General features: G+C 48.1%; 1 protein-coding gene across 1 annotated transcript in view; it reads right to left on the reverse strand.

Annotated features, from left to right (window-relative positions):
• The window catches only part of ABCA13 (ATP binding cassette subfamily A member 13), a 409,559-nt gene that overhangs the window by 295,808 nt on the left and 98,322 nt on the right, over nucleotides 1-15,429 (reverse strand). Inside the window, exons 25-27 of the mRNA XM_055589635.1 lie at nucleotides 8,549-8,743; nucleotides 3,359-3,523; nucleotides 2,299-2,476 (exon numbers count right to left, since the gene is read on the reverse strand). Coding sequence (XP_055445610.1) covers nucleotides 2,299-2,476; nucleotides 3,359-3,523; nucleotides 8,549-8,743 — 538 coding nt within the window. The remainder of the gene's footprint in view (nucleotides 1-2,298; nucleotides 2,477-3,358; nucleotides 3,524-8,548; nucleotides 8,744-15,429) is intronic.

The following is a 15,429-nucleotide window of genomic DNA, read 5'->3' on the forward strand; positions in this document are numbered from 1 at the left end:
AATATCAGTTCCTTGTGATGGCACTCATACCTGCTGTGGTGCTGGCTGGTTTCAATGGAAGGTTTGCTTGACTAAACCAATAGGTATGAAGGTGGCACCTTTACCATGATAATATTAGTAATCAAATATTAAAGGTTTTAAGCTAGTGATAAATGCTTGAGTATAGCCCATTCTTTTACTCCCAAAGAGAACATTTAAAATGAAAATATTATCTTAGCTTTGATACCATTATCTGTAATACCCAGTGTATGAAAATTACTGTTTTGATAATTTTCACTATTAGTTTCATCTTTCTAAATTCCCCATTTGAAAATAAAAGCAAATTCCTTTTATTCAATAAACACAATAAAATTGAAAGAAATAATTTCACAAAATATAAATTAAGTACATGATTTCATAATGACTTTTTATAGCATTAAGTATAGAGGTTATTCTTCTTACTGATATTTTAACAACTTATACTTGAAATTATAAGCTTAATATAGATGGTGGCAATTTTTAGCTTGGAAAACACATAAGAATATGAACATAAAGAGAAATCTGAAACCAAGAATCCTGACATCTGCCACTTGGGAGCTGTGTGAACTTGGGCAAGTCAGTTAATCTTCTCTGAGCTTCTATCATGTCAACTGAAAAATGAAGGTATTAGTATTTTCTATGGTTAGTGGGATAATTATCTGAAATAAATGTATGAAAGAACCCAGCAAGACTGGTCCTCAGTGTTAGCTGAATGACTGGATGGATGGATGAATGGATGGCTGGATGGATAGATGAGTGGATGGGTGGATGGATGGCTGAATGGATGGACAGATGGGTGGATGCATGACTGTATCAATGGATCAATGGAAGGATGAATGGATCCATAGTTGTAAAGATGGAAGGATAAATGGATGGATAAATGGTTGAATGACTGGATTTGATGAACAAATCAATAATCCTCAAAAAACCCATATGCAAGAAAAAAGAGGAAATGAAGATTAGTATAGGAGACAACAAAATTATCCACATTAATAGCCTTAATGTGCATCTACACTGCCACACTATATGTTGGTCAACAGCCACCCAATTATCCATCAGCTGATGAACACACCAACACCCTGTCTCTAGGCAGCTCTGAGGAACCTTGCAGCTCCTCCTCTACACAGTCCAACTCTGTCCTTTCTCCTTGCCCCATCAACACCTCCATCCATCCCAGGCACAAGTACAGAAAGAGACGTCCTGGGTACAGCAGACAGAAGTCTAAGATGGCCTCAAGGCACACACGCCTTCTTGTGTGGACACGCCCATGGTCAGGTTATCCGGAGTTGGTCAAAGGGGAGATTATCTTGGCTGAACCATCAGCCAAACCCTTTAAAAGAGTCCAGAAGCCCCCCTGTCAAAGAGATGCACTGCTGTCCTTAAAGATGCAGCCATCAGGGCTCCTACACCTGCAGGAAAGTGAGTTCTACCAACAACCACCTCCAATGAACATTCTCACTGCAGCCTTGTCAGTCCCGACAGAGGACCCAGCTAGTCAGTGCTCAGACTGTGGCCCCTACAGACTATGAGATGATGAGTGTGTGTGTCCTAAACTGCTGACTTGCTGGGCAGCATGGAAGAGTAATTAATACACCAGGACACACTAGAGCACGGTCCTCAGCAGTTAGCAGGCGTTACTCCTAATACCTCTCATAATAACCTTAGGAGGCAGGTATGAAGTTTCCATGTTAAACACAAGATGAAACTGATTGAGATGTAAAGTCACTGGACCGAAGACACCCCACTTGTTGGTGGGACTGAACAGTCTAAACCTTTATCAGCACGCTTACCCTTAGTCTGTCTTTCTAATCAAAATCCATCCACTTCAAGTAGGGCCAGGAAATCACTTTTAACTCTGCTGTTATTTGCTACTGAGCTTGATCTAGAAGGCAAGTTTGTGGGAGGCCACATACAGCTCTCCAGGCTTTGTGAGACAGCCATCCTGCAGGAACCGAAACCCAGACCTCTCACTGTCACTAGCTATCCCGGGATCCCAAAGGGCTGGGGCTTCAGGTGCACCAGAATTTAAGACCCAGTTCCATGGCATCACAGGCAACAGAATTAGCCTGTGCTCAAGGGTGCAGGGGTCTTACAAAGCCAACTGCCAGACCAGCATTTACTGACTTTACACTAAACGAAGGATACAGGTTGGACGGTGGAACAGGAAATTCTTGGCAAGTATGTTCCCAATTTCCACACAGACTGAGTATCCTGTACAAAGCAGGGCTAATTATCAAAATGCAAATTAATCTAAACACATATGGATTACTGTTTTCTTACTCGAATCTTCAGGAATGTTGAATTTCTCTTTGTCATCTCCTAAGAGTTCATGAACTCTAGGCAAGTTAAGAAAGGTGTCAGAGCTGCTAAAGAAAGACGCTTGGTCCTTGCAAACCATCTTCATCAAAGACTGGAAAGAACCAATGGCTGAACTTCTGGCCTGGTTACTCTGTGAAGCCTGAGAACAAAAGAAAAATAAGTCCCAGGCAAACGGTGGCTTAGACTGATTCCCTCAAAGGCTCCTGAGCCTGCCGTCCCTCCTCCAAAGGAACACAGAAGACTGTCGCCACGTCAAAAGTACAGTATCTGAGCTTTAGTCTTTTCTGTCCTTGATTTTGCTGGTCTATATGCTTGAAGAGACAAATGTCATACATACACATAAATTATTACTCATAAATATCACTAACTCAGACTAACCAATAGTATGAATATGTGTCTCTACAACCAAATTTCCCAGATGCCTGAGGATCATCAAAGCAGCCCTCAGCTGATGACCAACCCAAGTACTGCCTCCAAGGCAGGTCCAAGGACACACCACCCACCCCTCATCCTGCCCCTCCCCCTCAGCAGGCCCCCACACAGCCCCCTCCCCACCATTTCATTCCAGGCAGACAGAGTCCAAGCAAAACGAACCTCAGGATACTAACCTCACTGGACTTTGTATTTGCAATACGTAATCTGTAACCCAATTATTTGTGTGCAAATAAATGTATTGAGGTTTTTGAAAGCAATGTATTCTCTGAGAAGCTAAAAAAGCCCCTGAAATCTCATTTGTGTGGATGACCAATTCTGTGATTTCTTAGGTCACAGAAAACACACATGCGTGGATGGATGTGCCTCCCTGGAGTCTGCTTCCTCGGATTTTGAAGGACACCCCAGGCTTTGCTCTTCATCACAATGTCATAACACTGCTGCCTCCAGAACCATTAAGAGGTCCCCTCAGCCCCAGGCTTGGTCATCAATGCACATTTCAGACTTTGAAAGAGAAAGAAAAACAAAGGAGCAAACACAAAGACAGAGGGGGTCCACACCTTTCTCGGGGCCAAGACCAAATACCCACCTGCTGGAAGTCGGGTGCATCCAGCAAAGCAGTGATCTTAAATTCATGGAGGAATGCGGGAAGGTGCTCGAGAACGCGGCCAGCTCTGGGGAGCAGGTGGCTGAGGCTGGACACAACGTCCAGCAGGGCGCTCAGCAGGCTGCTGGCTTCAGCAGGAAGCAGAGTCTCAAAAGAAACACGACATGACATAACCAACGCTGGACAGTGAAGGGAGTGAAGAGTGTTATTTGATTGCATCCTCTTGAGCCTGGGAGACACCTCTGTTGTGCCCTGTGAGGTCCTCTCTATCAGCTCCATTTCTGGAGCACACTCTACCACACCGGGATTGTCAGCACGTAAAGCAGGGGCAGATGTGACCCGTTGTTAAAATCCAAACCACTTTCAAAATTCTTTCTAGTACTTTTCTGGCGGTTCAGTGGTTAAGACTCCATACTTCTACTGCACGTGGGAAGGATTTGATCCCTGGTGGGGGACCTAGGATCCCACCTGCAACGTGGCCATAAACAAACAAATGAATAAATAAAACAATCAGTGCATGTGTGCTAAGTCACTTCAGGTGTGTCTTACTCTTTGTGACCCCATGGACTGTAGCCCACCAGGCTCCTCTGTCCATGGGACTCTCCAGGCAAGAGTATTGGAGTGAGTTGCCACGCCCTCCTCCAGGGAATCTTTCCAACCCAGGGACTGAACCTGCATCTCTTACATCTCCTACGTTGGCAGGCAGGTTCTTTACCACTAGTACCACCTGGGAAGCCCAAAATAGTTCGCATCTGTATCTAAAGGCTGAGTCTTAACCTTGAATACTTACATTTACAAAAAAATTGAGTAATTAAGCATCCAATTTAAGAGGTTAGAAAATGAGCAACAAAATTACCCCTAAAGAGATCAAAAAAGGAAACATTTAATAATAATGATAGAAGCAGAAATTAATGAACTGGGAAACAACAGCAAAAATGATAGAACTAAAAAACATTTTTTTTAATCTAAAAAAATATTTCTGTCTTTGGGGTGCCCTGAGTGGAAATTTAAGAAGAGAGTCAAAATGAGACAGTTGTTATGTGTGAGACAGTTTCCATCTACCCACTGCCTCCCTGGGTCACAGCACACATCGTTTCCAGTCCTCCTTGCCCCTGCAGGCCGTGTGCTGGGGCTGGTTTTGTGGGTGAAGAACCTGAGCTCAGAGAGATGCAAGGGTTCCCACAGCATCACAGCTGGATGGTCAGGGCCAGGACTGCAACCTGGGTGCTCTAGAGACGTCAGTGTCTCCTTATCGTGGGACCCGCCTGTGCCGTCACCACTGAATGCTCTGCACTTGACTTAGGCATGGCATCCTCTCCGTTCGGGAATGTAAATTCCACGGAGGCAGGGATTTTTGCCTGTCGTGGTCACTGATGTGGCCACAGGGACTAGAACAGCCTTTGGCAATACTGGTTGCTTAGCACAGGGAACTCTACTCAATGTTCTGTAATAATCCATAAGGTTATTTCCCCTTTCCTATAAGGGGAATGGAGCTTCCCAGGTGGCTCAGTGGTAAAGAATCCGCCTGCAGTGCTGGAGATGCAAAAGACTTGGGTCTGACCCCTAGGTTGGGAAGATCCCCTGGAGGAGGGCATGGCAACCCACTCTAGTACTCTTGCCTGGAGAATCCCGTGGACACAGGAGCCTGGTGGGCTACAGTCCACAGGGTCGCAAAGAGTCAGGCACAACTAAAATGACTGAACACACGCATATAAGGGGAAAGAATCTGAAAAAATAGTCATGTATGTATAAGTGAAGCACTGTGCTATATATCTGAAACTAATACAATACTATAAAGCAACTATAATTTAAAAGGTTAAAAAAATTTTAAGAAGATTGTCATGGGATTTCCCTGGCAGTCCAGCGGTTAAGACTTTGCCTTCCAAGGCAGGGGGTGTGGGTTCAATCCCTGGTCAGACAGCTAAGATCCCACATGCCTCATGGCCAAAAAACCAAAACAGAAACAATACTGCAACAAATTCAATAAAGATTTTTAAATGGTCCAGATCAAAAAAAAAGTTTTTTTGGAGACTGTGTTAGGAGAAAATGTCAACAAACAAACAAATAAATGAAAATTTCCAAAAAATACCAGTCTGTGGATGAATGGGTAAATCAGCAAACTCTGCCTCTTCCCACAGAGGTGGAGGCTGCACAGTAGTCTCCTCCCTTTGCTCTCATCTGAATTTCCAGGTTTGCATACTCGGGCCTTGGCCCCTAAGAATTCTGCACCTGCCACATGGCTGCTGGCTCTGCCCCTGACCTGTGGGACAGAAGCCCCGCTCTGTCCCTCACACACTCAAAACAAAGCGACTGTCCTCAGTTAAGGCAACAGAGACACCTTGGACAGGAGCAAAGGGATTGCAGGCTCTTGTCACATTTCCACCGCCTTTCTAACTGCAGCTGCACCTGAGAAGTTGCCCTCGGGGACACTGGCTGTTGCGTGGCTGGATTTGGGACCCAGCACCTAAGGCCAGAGGAACACACTGGACATTAACCGCAAATGGTGTCTTGTGAAAGGCACCTTAGCTTCGCTGTCAGTCGAGAGGCCCGGGGCGTAGGCTGAGCCTGCTGATGCCTGGGCTTGGTGTGGCTCCCATGTGCATCCGTGGGGCTCTAACACCAGAGCATCACCATGGACCAACAGGCTTCCCTGGAGCTGGGAAGCTAGAAGGAGCTGGTGTTACTAACAGTGGTGTCCATTTCATGGTGTCTGGAGAGCGACTCCAACCCAGTATTCCATCCCTATGGCCCTTGTCAAAGTAACTATCTGGGCCCCAGAAGCACCAGTTTCAAATCGGTCGCTTCTGTGTGCCTAAGAGAACTGGCCTCTGCTGGGCGGCATGTTTCCGAAACTGCACGTGGAACCGTGAAGAGACCAGCTGAGCACAGGACCCACCCGCCTGCACGTGAGCTGGAGGCCCGGACACTCCTCGGTGGGGGCGGCCTCACCAGTCATGGAGACTCAGGACATGTTCATTCTCCTGCTTGTGGGCTTGAAATGAAAATTCTGAAATGTTCAGAATTAATTCTCATCCTGAGAGTTATTCTTTGTTCTGTGTGTGTGTGTATGATACAACATCCACCCACTGGATTCTTGGAGTTACTGAAAAGAGGGAGGCCACGAAGGAAATAGGACTGGACTGGCAAATCTGCCTTTTCCTGAGCCCAAAACTGTCCTTTGGGATGTGGAGTGCCTAAAGCCACCGTGCTAACTCTGATCGGCCCAGATGTCGGCTGATCTCCCTGGGGAGAAACTTGGAGCAAGACCAGCCCCTAGAGGTCAAGGGTGAAGGGTCTGGAGACATAAACAGAGTGGAGGCCGGAAGATGAGGAAGTTCTAGACGAGGCAGGACCAAGAGCGCAAGATCGAGGGCATGAGCCATGTGCGTGCAATCCCTCGGGCGTAACTCCTGTGTGCAGGGGGGACTGGGCTCCCCAGGCAGCTGTCCCCACGGTCACCTTCAGCTCCTTCTCACTCACACTATAACCATCGGTTCCTCCCATCTCCCACCCCTCACCTGCTGGGCGTGGGCATGTGGTGGCGGTGGGGGAGGTAACAAGCTGGTTCACACAGGAAGGGGCTGCCCGATGCCCCCACCATCTGCACACCTTCATCTGGACAGGCCCCGGCACGTCCCCTCATGGGACACAGTCCATGTGCCCCAGGATGTAACGGGGGGCAGAGGAGGTCACGGCCAAGGTAGGGAAGTGGCTCTGACTCAGAGGGGCCACTAGGAGTGATGGGCAGCAGAACCCAGCCTCCCAGAGAAAGTCAGACCAGTGCTCCTCAAAGAGGAGGGAGCAGGTGCTAAGCTCGGGTGGTGACTCTGTTCACTGGTTGCCGGGAGCCGGCATATTCCATATTGAGTGCATATTGCATATTGCATATTGCATATTGAGTGCAGCACTTTCCACAGCATCATCTTTCAGGATCTGGAATAGCTCAACTGGAATTCTATCACTGCCGGGAGCCAGCGTGAGGAACTCCGCCCATGACAAAGGTCATGAGGAAGGAGGCTCGGCATACGCAAAGGCAGGATCAAGCCTCAGGAGTCCCCCTGGAAATTCTCGAGCATCTACCCCCCAAAACCAGAGTCTGCCTACTTTCTGCTTTGTGCTTTCACCTACACCTCTGACTTTATGGGGGGCTGTCCCCCACTACCTCTCTCTGAAAAAAGAGTTAACTTACAGCTCCATGTTCTAAACTGTCTAAATACAGATTCCTTTGAGCAGTTAAAAGATTGATTAGAAATTGTATTGGTGAAGGGATTTTCACTTGTTGGGCCAATGTTTGCTGCTAAGTCTCCATATCCCTTACCTGCTGTGTCCCTGGCAGTGTATTGATTAATATAATTGGTGTAAGTAGTAGCTTTAATGTTTGTAACCTGGGACCCTTGAGTTAATTCTTTTTCTTGTTATAGCCCACCACACCTTTGCTCTGTAGGAATGCAACTTTATCTAATGCTTTTGGAGGGTGGCTCCTGACCAATCACCTTTAGAGAAAAATAAGTTTTCTGAAGAAAGGGTCTTAAAATGTTAACAGGCCTCTGGGCCAGAAGATGATGCAAATCACCTAAGCTTTTGCATATGATATGTTTGCAGGAAGAAAGCCTGGCTGGCTGCATGACTCTACCCCTTCCCCCATTATCCTCTATGGATAACTTAAGATATAAAAACTACTTTGGAAAATAAAGTGAGGGCCTTGTTCACCAAAACTTGGTCTCCCCATGTCGTTCTTTCTCTCACCTTCTGGCTGAATTATTCAGCCTCTTTTCTCCACTGAATTTCCTCACTGAGCTATCTTTATTCTATTACTCTTTATATCCTTAATTAAAGTTTAATTAAGCAGTTGTTTCCTGATCCTCACCGACGCCGTCCCCGCTTCCAATTCCCTGGATCCACCGGGGCAGGACCCCGGCAACTGGTCCTTCCACAGTGAGCGCGCTGACTGCCACCAATGCTGTGCCAAATGTCCTGATGGGTCTAACTGCAAGGGCCCTAGAAAATCTCCTGAGCAACCCTTGATTCCGAACCCCCCCACCCAGAGGTGGTGCCCAGGAGGCTCGGGGACAGGCCAAGGCTGTGAAGTCTGCACCTGCCTTGCTGGCCCTGATGCATCCACACCGGCCCCTCATGCTGCCCGAGCCAGGCCAGCACCCGCCTTCCCCTTACTTTGTAAATGAAGTTCCGCAGGTCCAGGTTTTGAGCCAACACCACAATCATGGAAAACACCTGGGCCCTGGGCAGGCCACATAGCTCCATCGCTGCAGACTCGGACTTTCCATCTTCAGGGAACTGGAGCAGGAGCTGAAGAACGTCCCTGTTGCAACTTCCAGACAAAGCCACTGTCAGGGCGCTGGACAGCACCTGTGTCAAAGCATGAGGGTTGGACCTAACTATGCCTGAGATGTCGAGTCCCCGGACTCAGAAGGCCCCCAGTGATGAGACCTTGGAAACCCCATTCTCCCAAGATGCTGAGCCTTTACCTGCATATTCATGGATTCCCCAAACTCTGTGCTATTTCAAACATTTTGAATGGAAAGGTTTCCAAAATGTACACATAATCCCCTGAATCTGTAAGCAACAGAGTGATGACTTGGGACCTTCAGGCCCCCAGCTGCCTCCCGCCCTCCACCCAAGATGCTCTCAGAAGTCATGTCTGTGTTTCTCCCTCTGACAGTGAGTCTCAGCCTTTGCTCTCAGGTTATCAGGGTTTTTTGTTTGTTTGTTTGTTTGTTTGTTTTTGCTGTTATCAGCATGAACTATTTTTTCTCCTCCATCTCCAAGTGGAAACCAGATTTCCAAGGCAGTTATCATTTTTGAAAAGAAAAAGCAAACAGTGTGAAAAGCAGGGCCCCACTGTTCCCTCTGTGAGAGGGCTGGGGCTGCGTCTCCGCCTGGGAATGAATTCCGGTTAATGGTCTTCCAGTTAATGTGACAAATTATAAAGCAGAATTTAAAACAAGCAGCAGACTTCCTGTTGTGTTCATACTCTGATGGCTGCGATTACTGCAAAATGTTCTGGCTAAGAGGGGCCCTCTGTGAACAAGAGCTACTGTTCCCTTATTAGGAGCCTTGTGAACATGGAGAACTCATCAGATGCTTTCATGTAATGCCATAAAGAGCCCCCAGAATCATTAAGAAGTAGAATGATGGACTAATAGGGGTTCTCTAGAGAAATAGAAACTATAGGATATGTATCTTCCAGGAGATTTTTTTAAGGAATTGGCTCACTCAGTTGTAGGGACTTGGCAAGACCATGCTCTGCAGGGTCAGCTGGCATCAGGGAAGCCCAGGGACAAGCCAATGTGGCAGACTAGCCCCAGGAGCCATCTGGAGGCAGAATCCCCCTTCCCCGGGAAGCCTCTGTCTTTTTACTTAGTTCTTCAACCGACTGGATGAGGCCCACCCATAGTACAAAGAGTAATCTGCTCAAGACTGGATTACAAGGAGATCAAACCAGTCAGTCCTTAAGGAAATCAATCTTGAATACTCATTGGAAAGACTGATGCTGAAGCTGAAGCTCCAACACGTTGGCCTCGTGATGCAAAGAGCTGACTCATTGGAAAAGACCCTGATACTGGGAAAGATTGAGGGCAGGAGGAGAAGGGGGCAACAGACGATGAGATGGTTGGATGGTGTCATTGATTCAATGGGCATGAGTTTGAGCAAGCTTGGGGAGAAGGTGAGGGACAGGGAAGCCATGAGGTTGCAAAGAGTCGGACAGAACTGAGCAACTGAAAAACAGCGACCATCTGCACAAAGTCTACAGATATCAATGTTAATCTCATCTAAAAAATAACTTCACAGGGACACTTAGATTGCTATTTGCCAAATATCTGGGTACTGTGGCCTAGCCCTATATACATATAAAACTAACCATCACAAACGGAGAGAGAATTTAATATGCTGATGGACATTTTGAATCTTTGAGAAAGATGTTGTTTTCATACCTAATTAACCAAAAGCTCTTTTTCCACAGGGGACTTACAAGGCAGTCTCTAAGGGAAGGTGCATGCCTCTGGTTGAAAGAGGGTTTCAAAGAGGGGTTGGGGGTAATGTACATCCACCCTTCACTTCGATTAGGGAAGCCTCTCTTTGGCCAGTTCTGTAAAACAGACTTCCATGGAAGTTCTCCTTAAGTCGGGATCACTGCCCCGGTCTCATGTGGGCACCAACCAGAACCAGCTGGTGAGGGTCCCTCTGCACCATCTCAGCGTCAAGTGTGGTCCCCAAGAAGGATCGTATTCCATGCATCATTTAGAATTTAGCCCTAAAGCCAACATTTGTCTTAAAACTTGTATACACGTCTCTCAACCAACGGGGAGGGCCCAGGGGCTGCCTTCATGCAGAAACCTCACGGCCACACCACACACAGAACAGCGCCTTGCAGCGTGTCTGCTTCCATGCCTGCTCTGTGCCTCCCTACTTCATTCTTTATCTTTGTTTTTAATTTTACTGTGACCACTTTCCCTGCTCAAAAGATGCCTCAAACAGGCAGGGAGTAAGAAAAACAGAGAAAATACTCAGTTTTGTTGGACTCGAAATATCATGGGTGAATCTGTTTTAGAGTCAGTCATCTTTCAGCTCAGACTAGTCCAGGCAGTTTAATTAAACATGCGGATGCCAACTTGCCAGCACCTTTCCTACATGTCCACATCTTCTTGGAAAACTTCAAGGAGCCAGGGGTCCAGGGCAGACAGCTCCCCACCACTGTGATCCAAGCACACACACACACACACTCGATGAGACATTCATTCACGTTCACAGACTCCCTATAAAAGCGGAAGTGATTGCCAGGAGAGATATTTGCATTTTCAGCAGGAGCTTGTTTCCTGGGATCTGCCAAAACTCTAACTGCGCTCAGAGCAGCAGTTCAGAGGTGGGTTTGCACAGCTGGTAATTTCAGACTCAGAGGCACACAGAAACACTGGGAGGAATCACTGTTCTCAGCCTACCTGTGACTAGAAAAAAAGCACCGACAGTGACAGGGAAGGATGGGGAACATCACAGGAGGTGACTGGGCCACCTCTGCTTTTGTCAAAGCAAAGAAGTGGACTGGATACTAGGCACCAGTTTCTACAGGACAGAGAGGAGCTGGGGCCCAGCTCCCAGGGTCCCATCGGGCTTGGATCTGCCAGCACAATGAAGAGGCCTGGGTGGGGTGCGATGAGAGGGCAGTAGGTGGCTCCTAGACCATCTGGAAGGGCTGCAGCCACACACAGTGGGAAGACCACGGGGAGGACTCAGGAAGGATCCAGAATAAGGCAACTCCAACTCCTCCTGTGGGACCCCCCAGAGGTCAACACTGTTAGCCTGAGTTTATCCATCTGAGCAAAAGAGACGATAACAAGACCCAAAAGTGCTCCAAGGGGAGAACCAAACGAGATCATTATAAATGACACGCAGCCCAGTGACATCCATTATAGCTGACAGGAGGCTAACAGCAAAAACAGAGCTTGACTTACTGGAATGTGAAAAAAGATGTATAAGAATTAGATGGGTTTATTGATTGAAAAGTATTGAATTTAAGAACGAGAGTTAAATTAGTGAATTCCTTCTTTGCTTCCATACTCCTATAAAAGTCTATGGGCCAGCATCAAGCCCCCCATCCTGTCCTGAAGTGGCAGTAAGGGGGAGGGCCTGCCCCTAAGACAGTCACCCACCAGCTACAGGCCTGGTGGGAAACTCCACTCCCCCACAGAACCCCAACCCCGGCCCATCCCCAGGGCTCCCTCCTCCCAGGGCTTCAGACAGTATAACATTCTATTACCAAGAGTGTTTTAGAAGTCAAGAAGAAAGTTAAAACCACCTTAGCTTTATCTCTTAAAGTAAACTTTAGAAAAGACTGGCAGATAATGTCAGTCCTGGTATGAATTCTGATCCTGGGTTAGCTACGAGCCCTTTAAGAATATGGAAATTGCTAAAATCATGCCAGATCAATACAAAGTCATTTTATTTCGAAGGCAGAGTAGTATGTTACCAGGGCACTAATGGTAAAGAACCCTCCTGCCCAATGCAGGAGACATAAGAGATGCAGTTTTTATCACTGGGTCAGGAAGATCCCCTGGAGGAGCGCATGCAACCCACTCCAGTATTCTTGCCTGGAGAATTCTATGGACAGAGGAGCCTGGTGGGCTACAGTCCATGGGGTTGCAAAGAGTCGGTCGTGACTGAAGTGGCTGAGCACACACGCGAGTTACCGGTTGTGCTACAGCTGGTCTATGAGCCCAAACTGTTAAACAGGTGCAGGCTGGCGACTCCTCAGGTCACAAGCCTCTTTCTATATTGATAACACAATTGAAGATATAGAAGGTGTGCTTTTCTCCTTTGTGACTGGCCAAGATGAGAGACAAATAACACTCTGCAAAGTAGATCAGGACTGAAAACACCTTGATGGTTAGAATAATTGGCCAGAACCAGTAAGAAATACTTTCTGCAGAAATTAATGCAATCGATCTTAAGACTTAGGCTTAAAAATATTTACCTAAGTGTGAGTAATGAAAGAGAGGCCCCATTAGAGGGGCCATTCAACATTTTTGTTTCTTTACTGACAGTGGGGGTCTGAAGCTCCCCAAGTTAAAAGGACCTATGTAAGCTCTGGTCTGAAGCCACGGGGGTGGGGTTACCTGCAGGCACGGCTAGCACCAGCTCCCTCAGGTAAGATGCTGCGTGGTTGGCAGTGCCTTTTTTTTTAATATATTTATTACTGATGCATTTGAATGCACAGGGTCTTAGTTTCGGTACTCAAGATCTTTGATCTTCACTGTGGCATGCGGGTATTCAGTTGCAGTACCTAGGATCTAGTTCCCTGACCAGGGATGAAACTCAGGCCTCCTGCATTGGGAGCTCGGAGTCTCGCCCCTGGACTACCAGGTAAGTCCCTTAAAGGGCACACCTGGCCACAGTCCTCTGCGTGGGCCAGAAACTCTAAACTCCACTCACAAAGTAATTATTTCTTTCTCTCTCAGGGAAGAGAAAAGCCAGAATGAGCCAGTTGTTTACCGGGGTCTGCTCTGAAGCGAGTTACACCAAGAACTATCCATTGCAGCTTTCCAGAAGACAAGCCTCATGCGCTGTAACAAATGGGATGTGTGGAGCTGGCTGAATCCTGACCAGGCATCTCTAAGCTAACAGAGCACCAGTCGCTCCTGATGCTCAGTGATGGCCTCCTCGAGTGAGAGAGAGAAACTGCGCCAGGCCCACCAAATGCACGCATTTCTGCCCGAGTGACGTAAATAAGACAAGGTTTCAGAGTACCTCCTCCCTTTAGAAGCCTCCCAGGAGCGATCAGAGCCAGGGCAGCCCTTCCCTTCCTCCCTCCATAAGTACCTGGGTGCTGGGGGGAGGGAAGGGACAAAGCTGCTGAGGATGCTAGAACCCAGTCTTCCCCAGCTGAGAGCATCCAGGGAGAAGAAGCACCTCTGGCTGCTCTCTCAGTCTATGGCCCTGAACTCTTAGACCTCGCTGTGACATTTAAAAGAATAAAAATGTGGCCTGGAACACACAGCGAGGAAGTCACTGCTAACCTGAGCCAAGAACATCGCATCCCAGCGTAGGAAGCTTGGTTGGTCTCAGGCGGGGGAAGGGGATTCAGTCCGGGAGGTGGACTCCAGGACCCAGGAATCTATGATTCGGGTTTAACCTGGAGATACAGGCGTTCATGGACAGAACGTGGGGAGAGAGGGGCTTCCCGGGTGCCAGTGTCCCCACCGGTCGGCCCGGCTCCGTCCCTTTCTGCCTCCTCGGGAGCACTGACCTGAGTCGGCCAACCTGTGGCTCTCCCGTGACTTCTCACAGCGGGGATTTCTCCCCATTTCCGTCTGAGCCCTCAGCCCCATCCTCGGGGCAGCTCCTTATGCCCAGGGGCTCCCTCACTGCACGGCTCACACTGAAACGCCACCTCACACATGCTTCTGGAACTCTGCTGCACAAACACGTCTATTTATCTCGCAAGCCAGCCCACAGACACCTGCTGCCTTCAGGGAACTGCGGACTCCATGTCTGGAAGCTCTGAGACCTCTTGAGGTAGGTGATGAACTGAACCACTGGCTGAGGGTAAGGCGAAGCGAAGCGAAGCGAAGTCGCTCAGACTCTTTGAGACCCCGTGGACTGTAGCCTACCAGGCTCCTCAATCCACGGAATTCTCCAGGCAAGAATACTGGAGTGGGTTGCCATTTCCTTCTCCAGGGGATCTTCCCGACCCAGGGAAAGGCAGAGAAATTCAAAGAGAGAAATGCCGAAGTTACTACTGATAATATGTATTAAGAGATGCTGCCATCAACCTAACAATCTAGAAGAATCTAGGGCCCAAGTGTCACTTAACCAAACATGAATTTATTATCTCAGATTTATAGGCACACAAGAGTTCATGTATCCACTTAGGTAGCACAGCAAATATTACTAACTTACATTACTAATCTGAATCCCAAGAATGCAAGCTTTTTAAACGCCCCTGACGATAGCCCCACCATCCAGCCACTCGGGTGACCATCCGCAGTGACCCACATGGTCAGAAGGACGCGCACAAAGAAAGCACTGCACAACCACCTCAATCGCAAAGGCGCCTTAGACCTCGAGCCCTCGCAGGGCCCAGCCCTCCTGCGGCAGAGCGTCAGCGACACCTGGCGGCCGCTTGCTAATCAGGCAGCAACCTCTGCGGTGCTAAGTCGCTTCAGTTGCTACAGACTATAGCCCGCCAGGCTCCTCTGTCCATGAAATTCTCCAGGCAAGAATACTGGAGTGAGTTGTCCATTTCCTTCTGCAGGGGTTCTTCCTGACCCACGGATCAAACCTGGGTCTCCCACACTGCAGTCAAATTCTTTACCAACAGGGAAGTAAACCCCCATGTGAGAGCCAAAAGGTGATCTCAGCAAAGCACTTGCAGAGGATCCAGATGAAGTTCACCTGCTGTGCCCTGCATGGGCAAACCCAGCCTATGTCCCCATCTCCTTACTCCTGGGCCTCAGTGCCCCTCCCCCAACTGGTGGTGGCCTGCCCGCTGCTGTTCCACTGCTCCAACATGCTCTCAGGTTGCACAGCATTTCCTACTG

Source organism: Bubalus kerabau, chromosome 8, assembly GCF_029407905.1.
Source record: "Bubalus kerabau isolate K-KA32 ecotype Philippines breed swamp buffalo chromosome 8, PCC_UOA_SB_1v2, whole genome shotgun sequence".
NCBI lineage: Eukaryota > Metazoa > Chordata > Mammalia > Artiodactyla > Bovidae > Bubalus > Bubalus kerabau.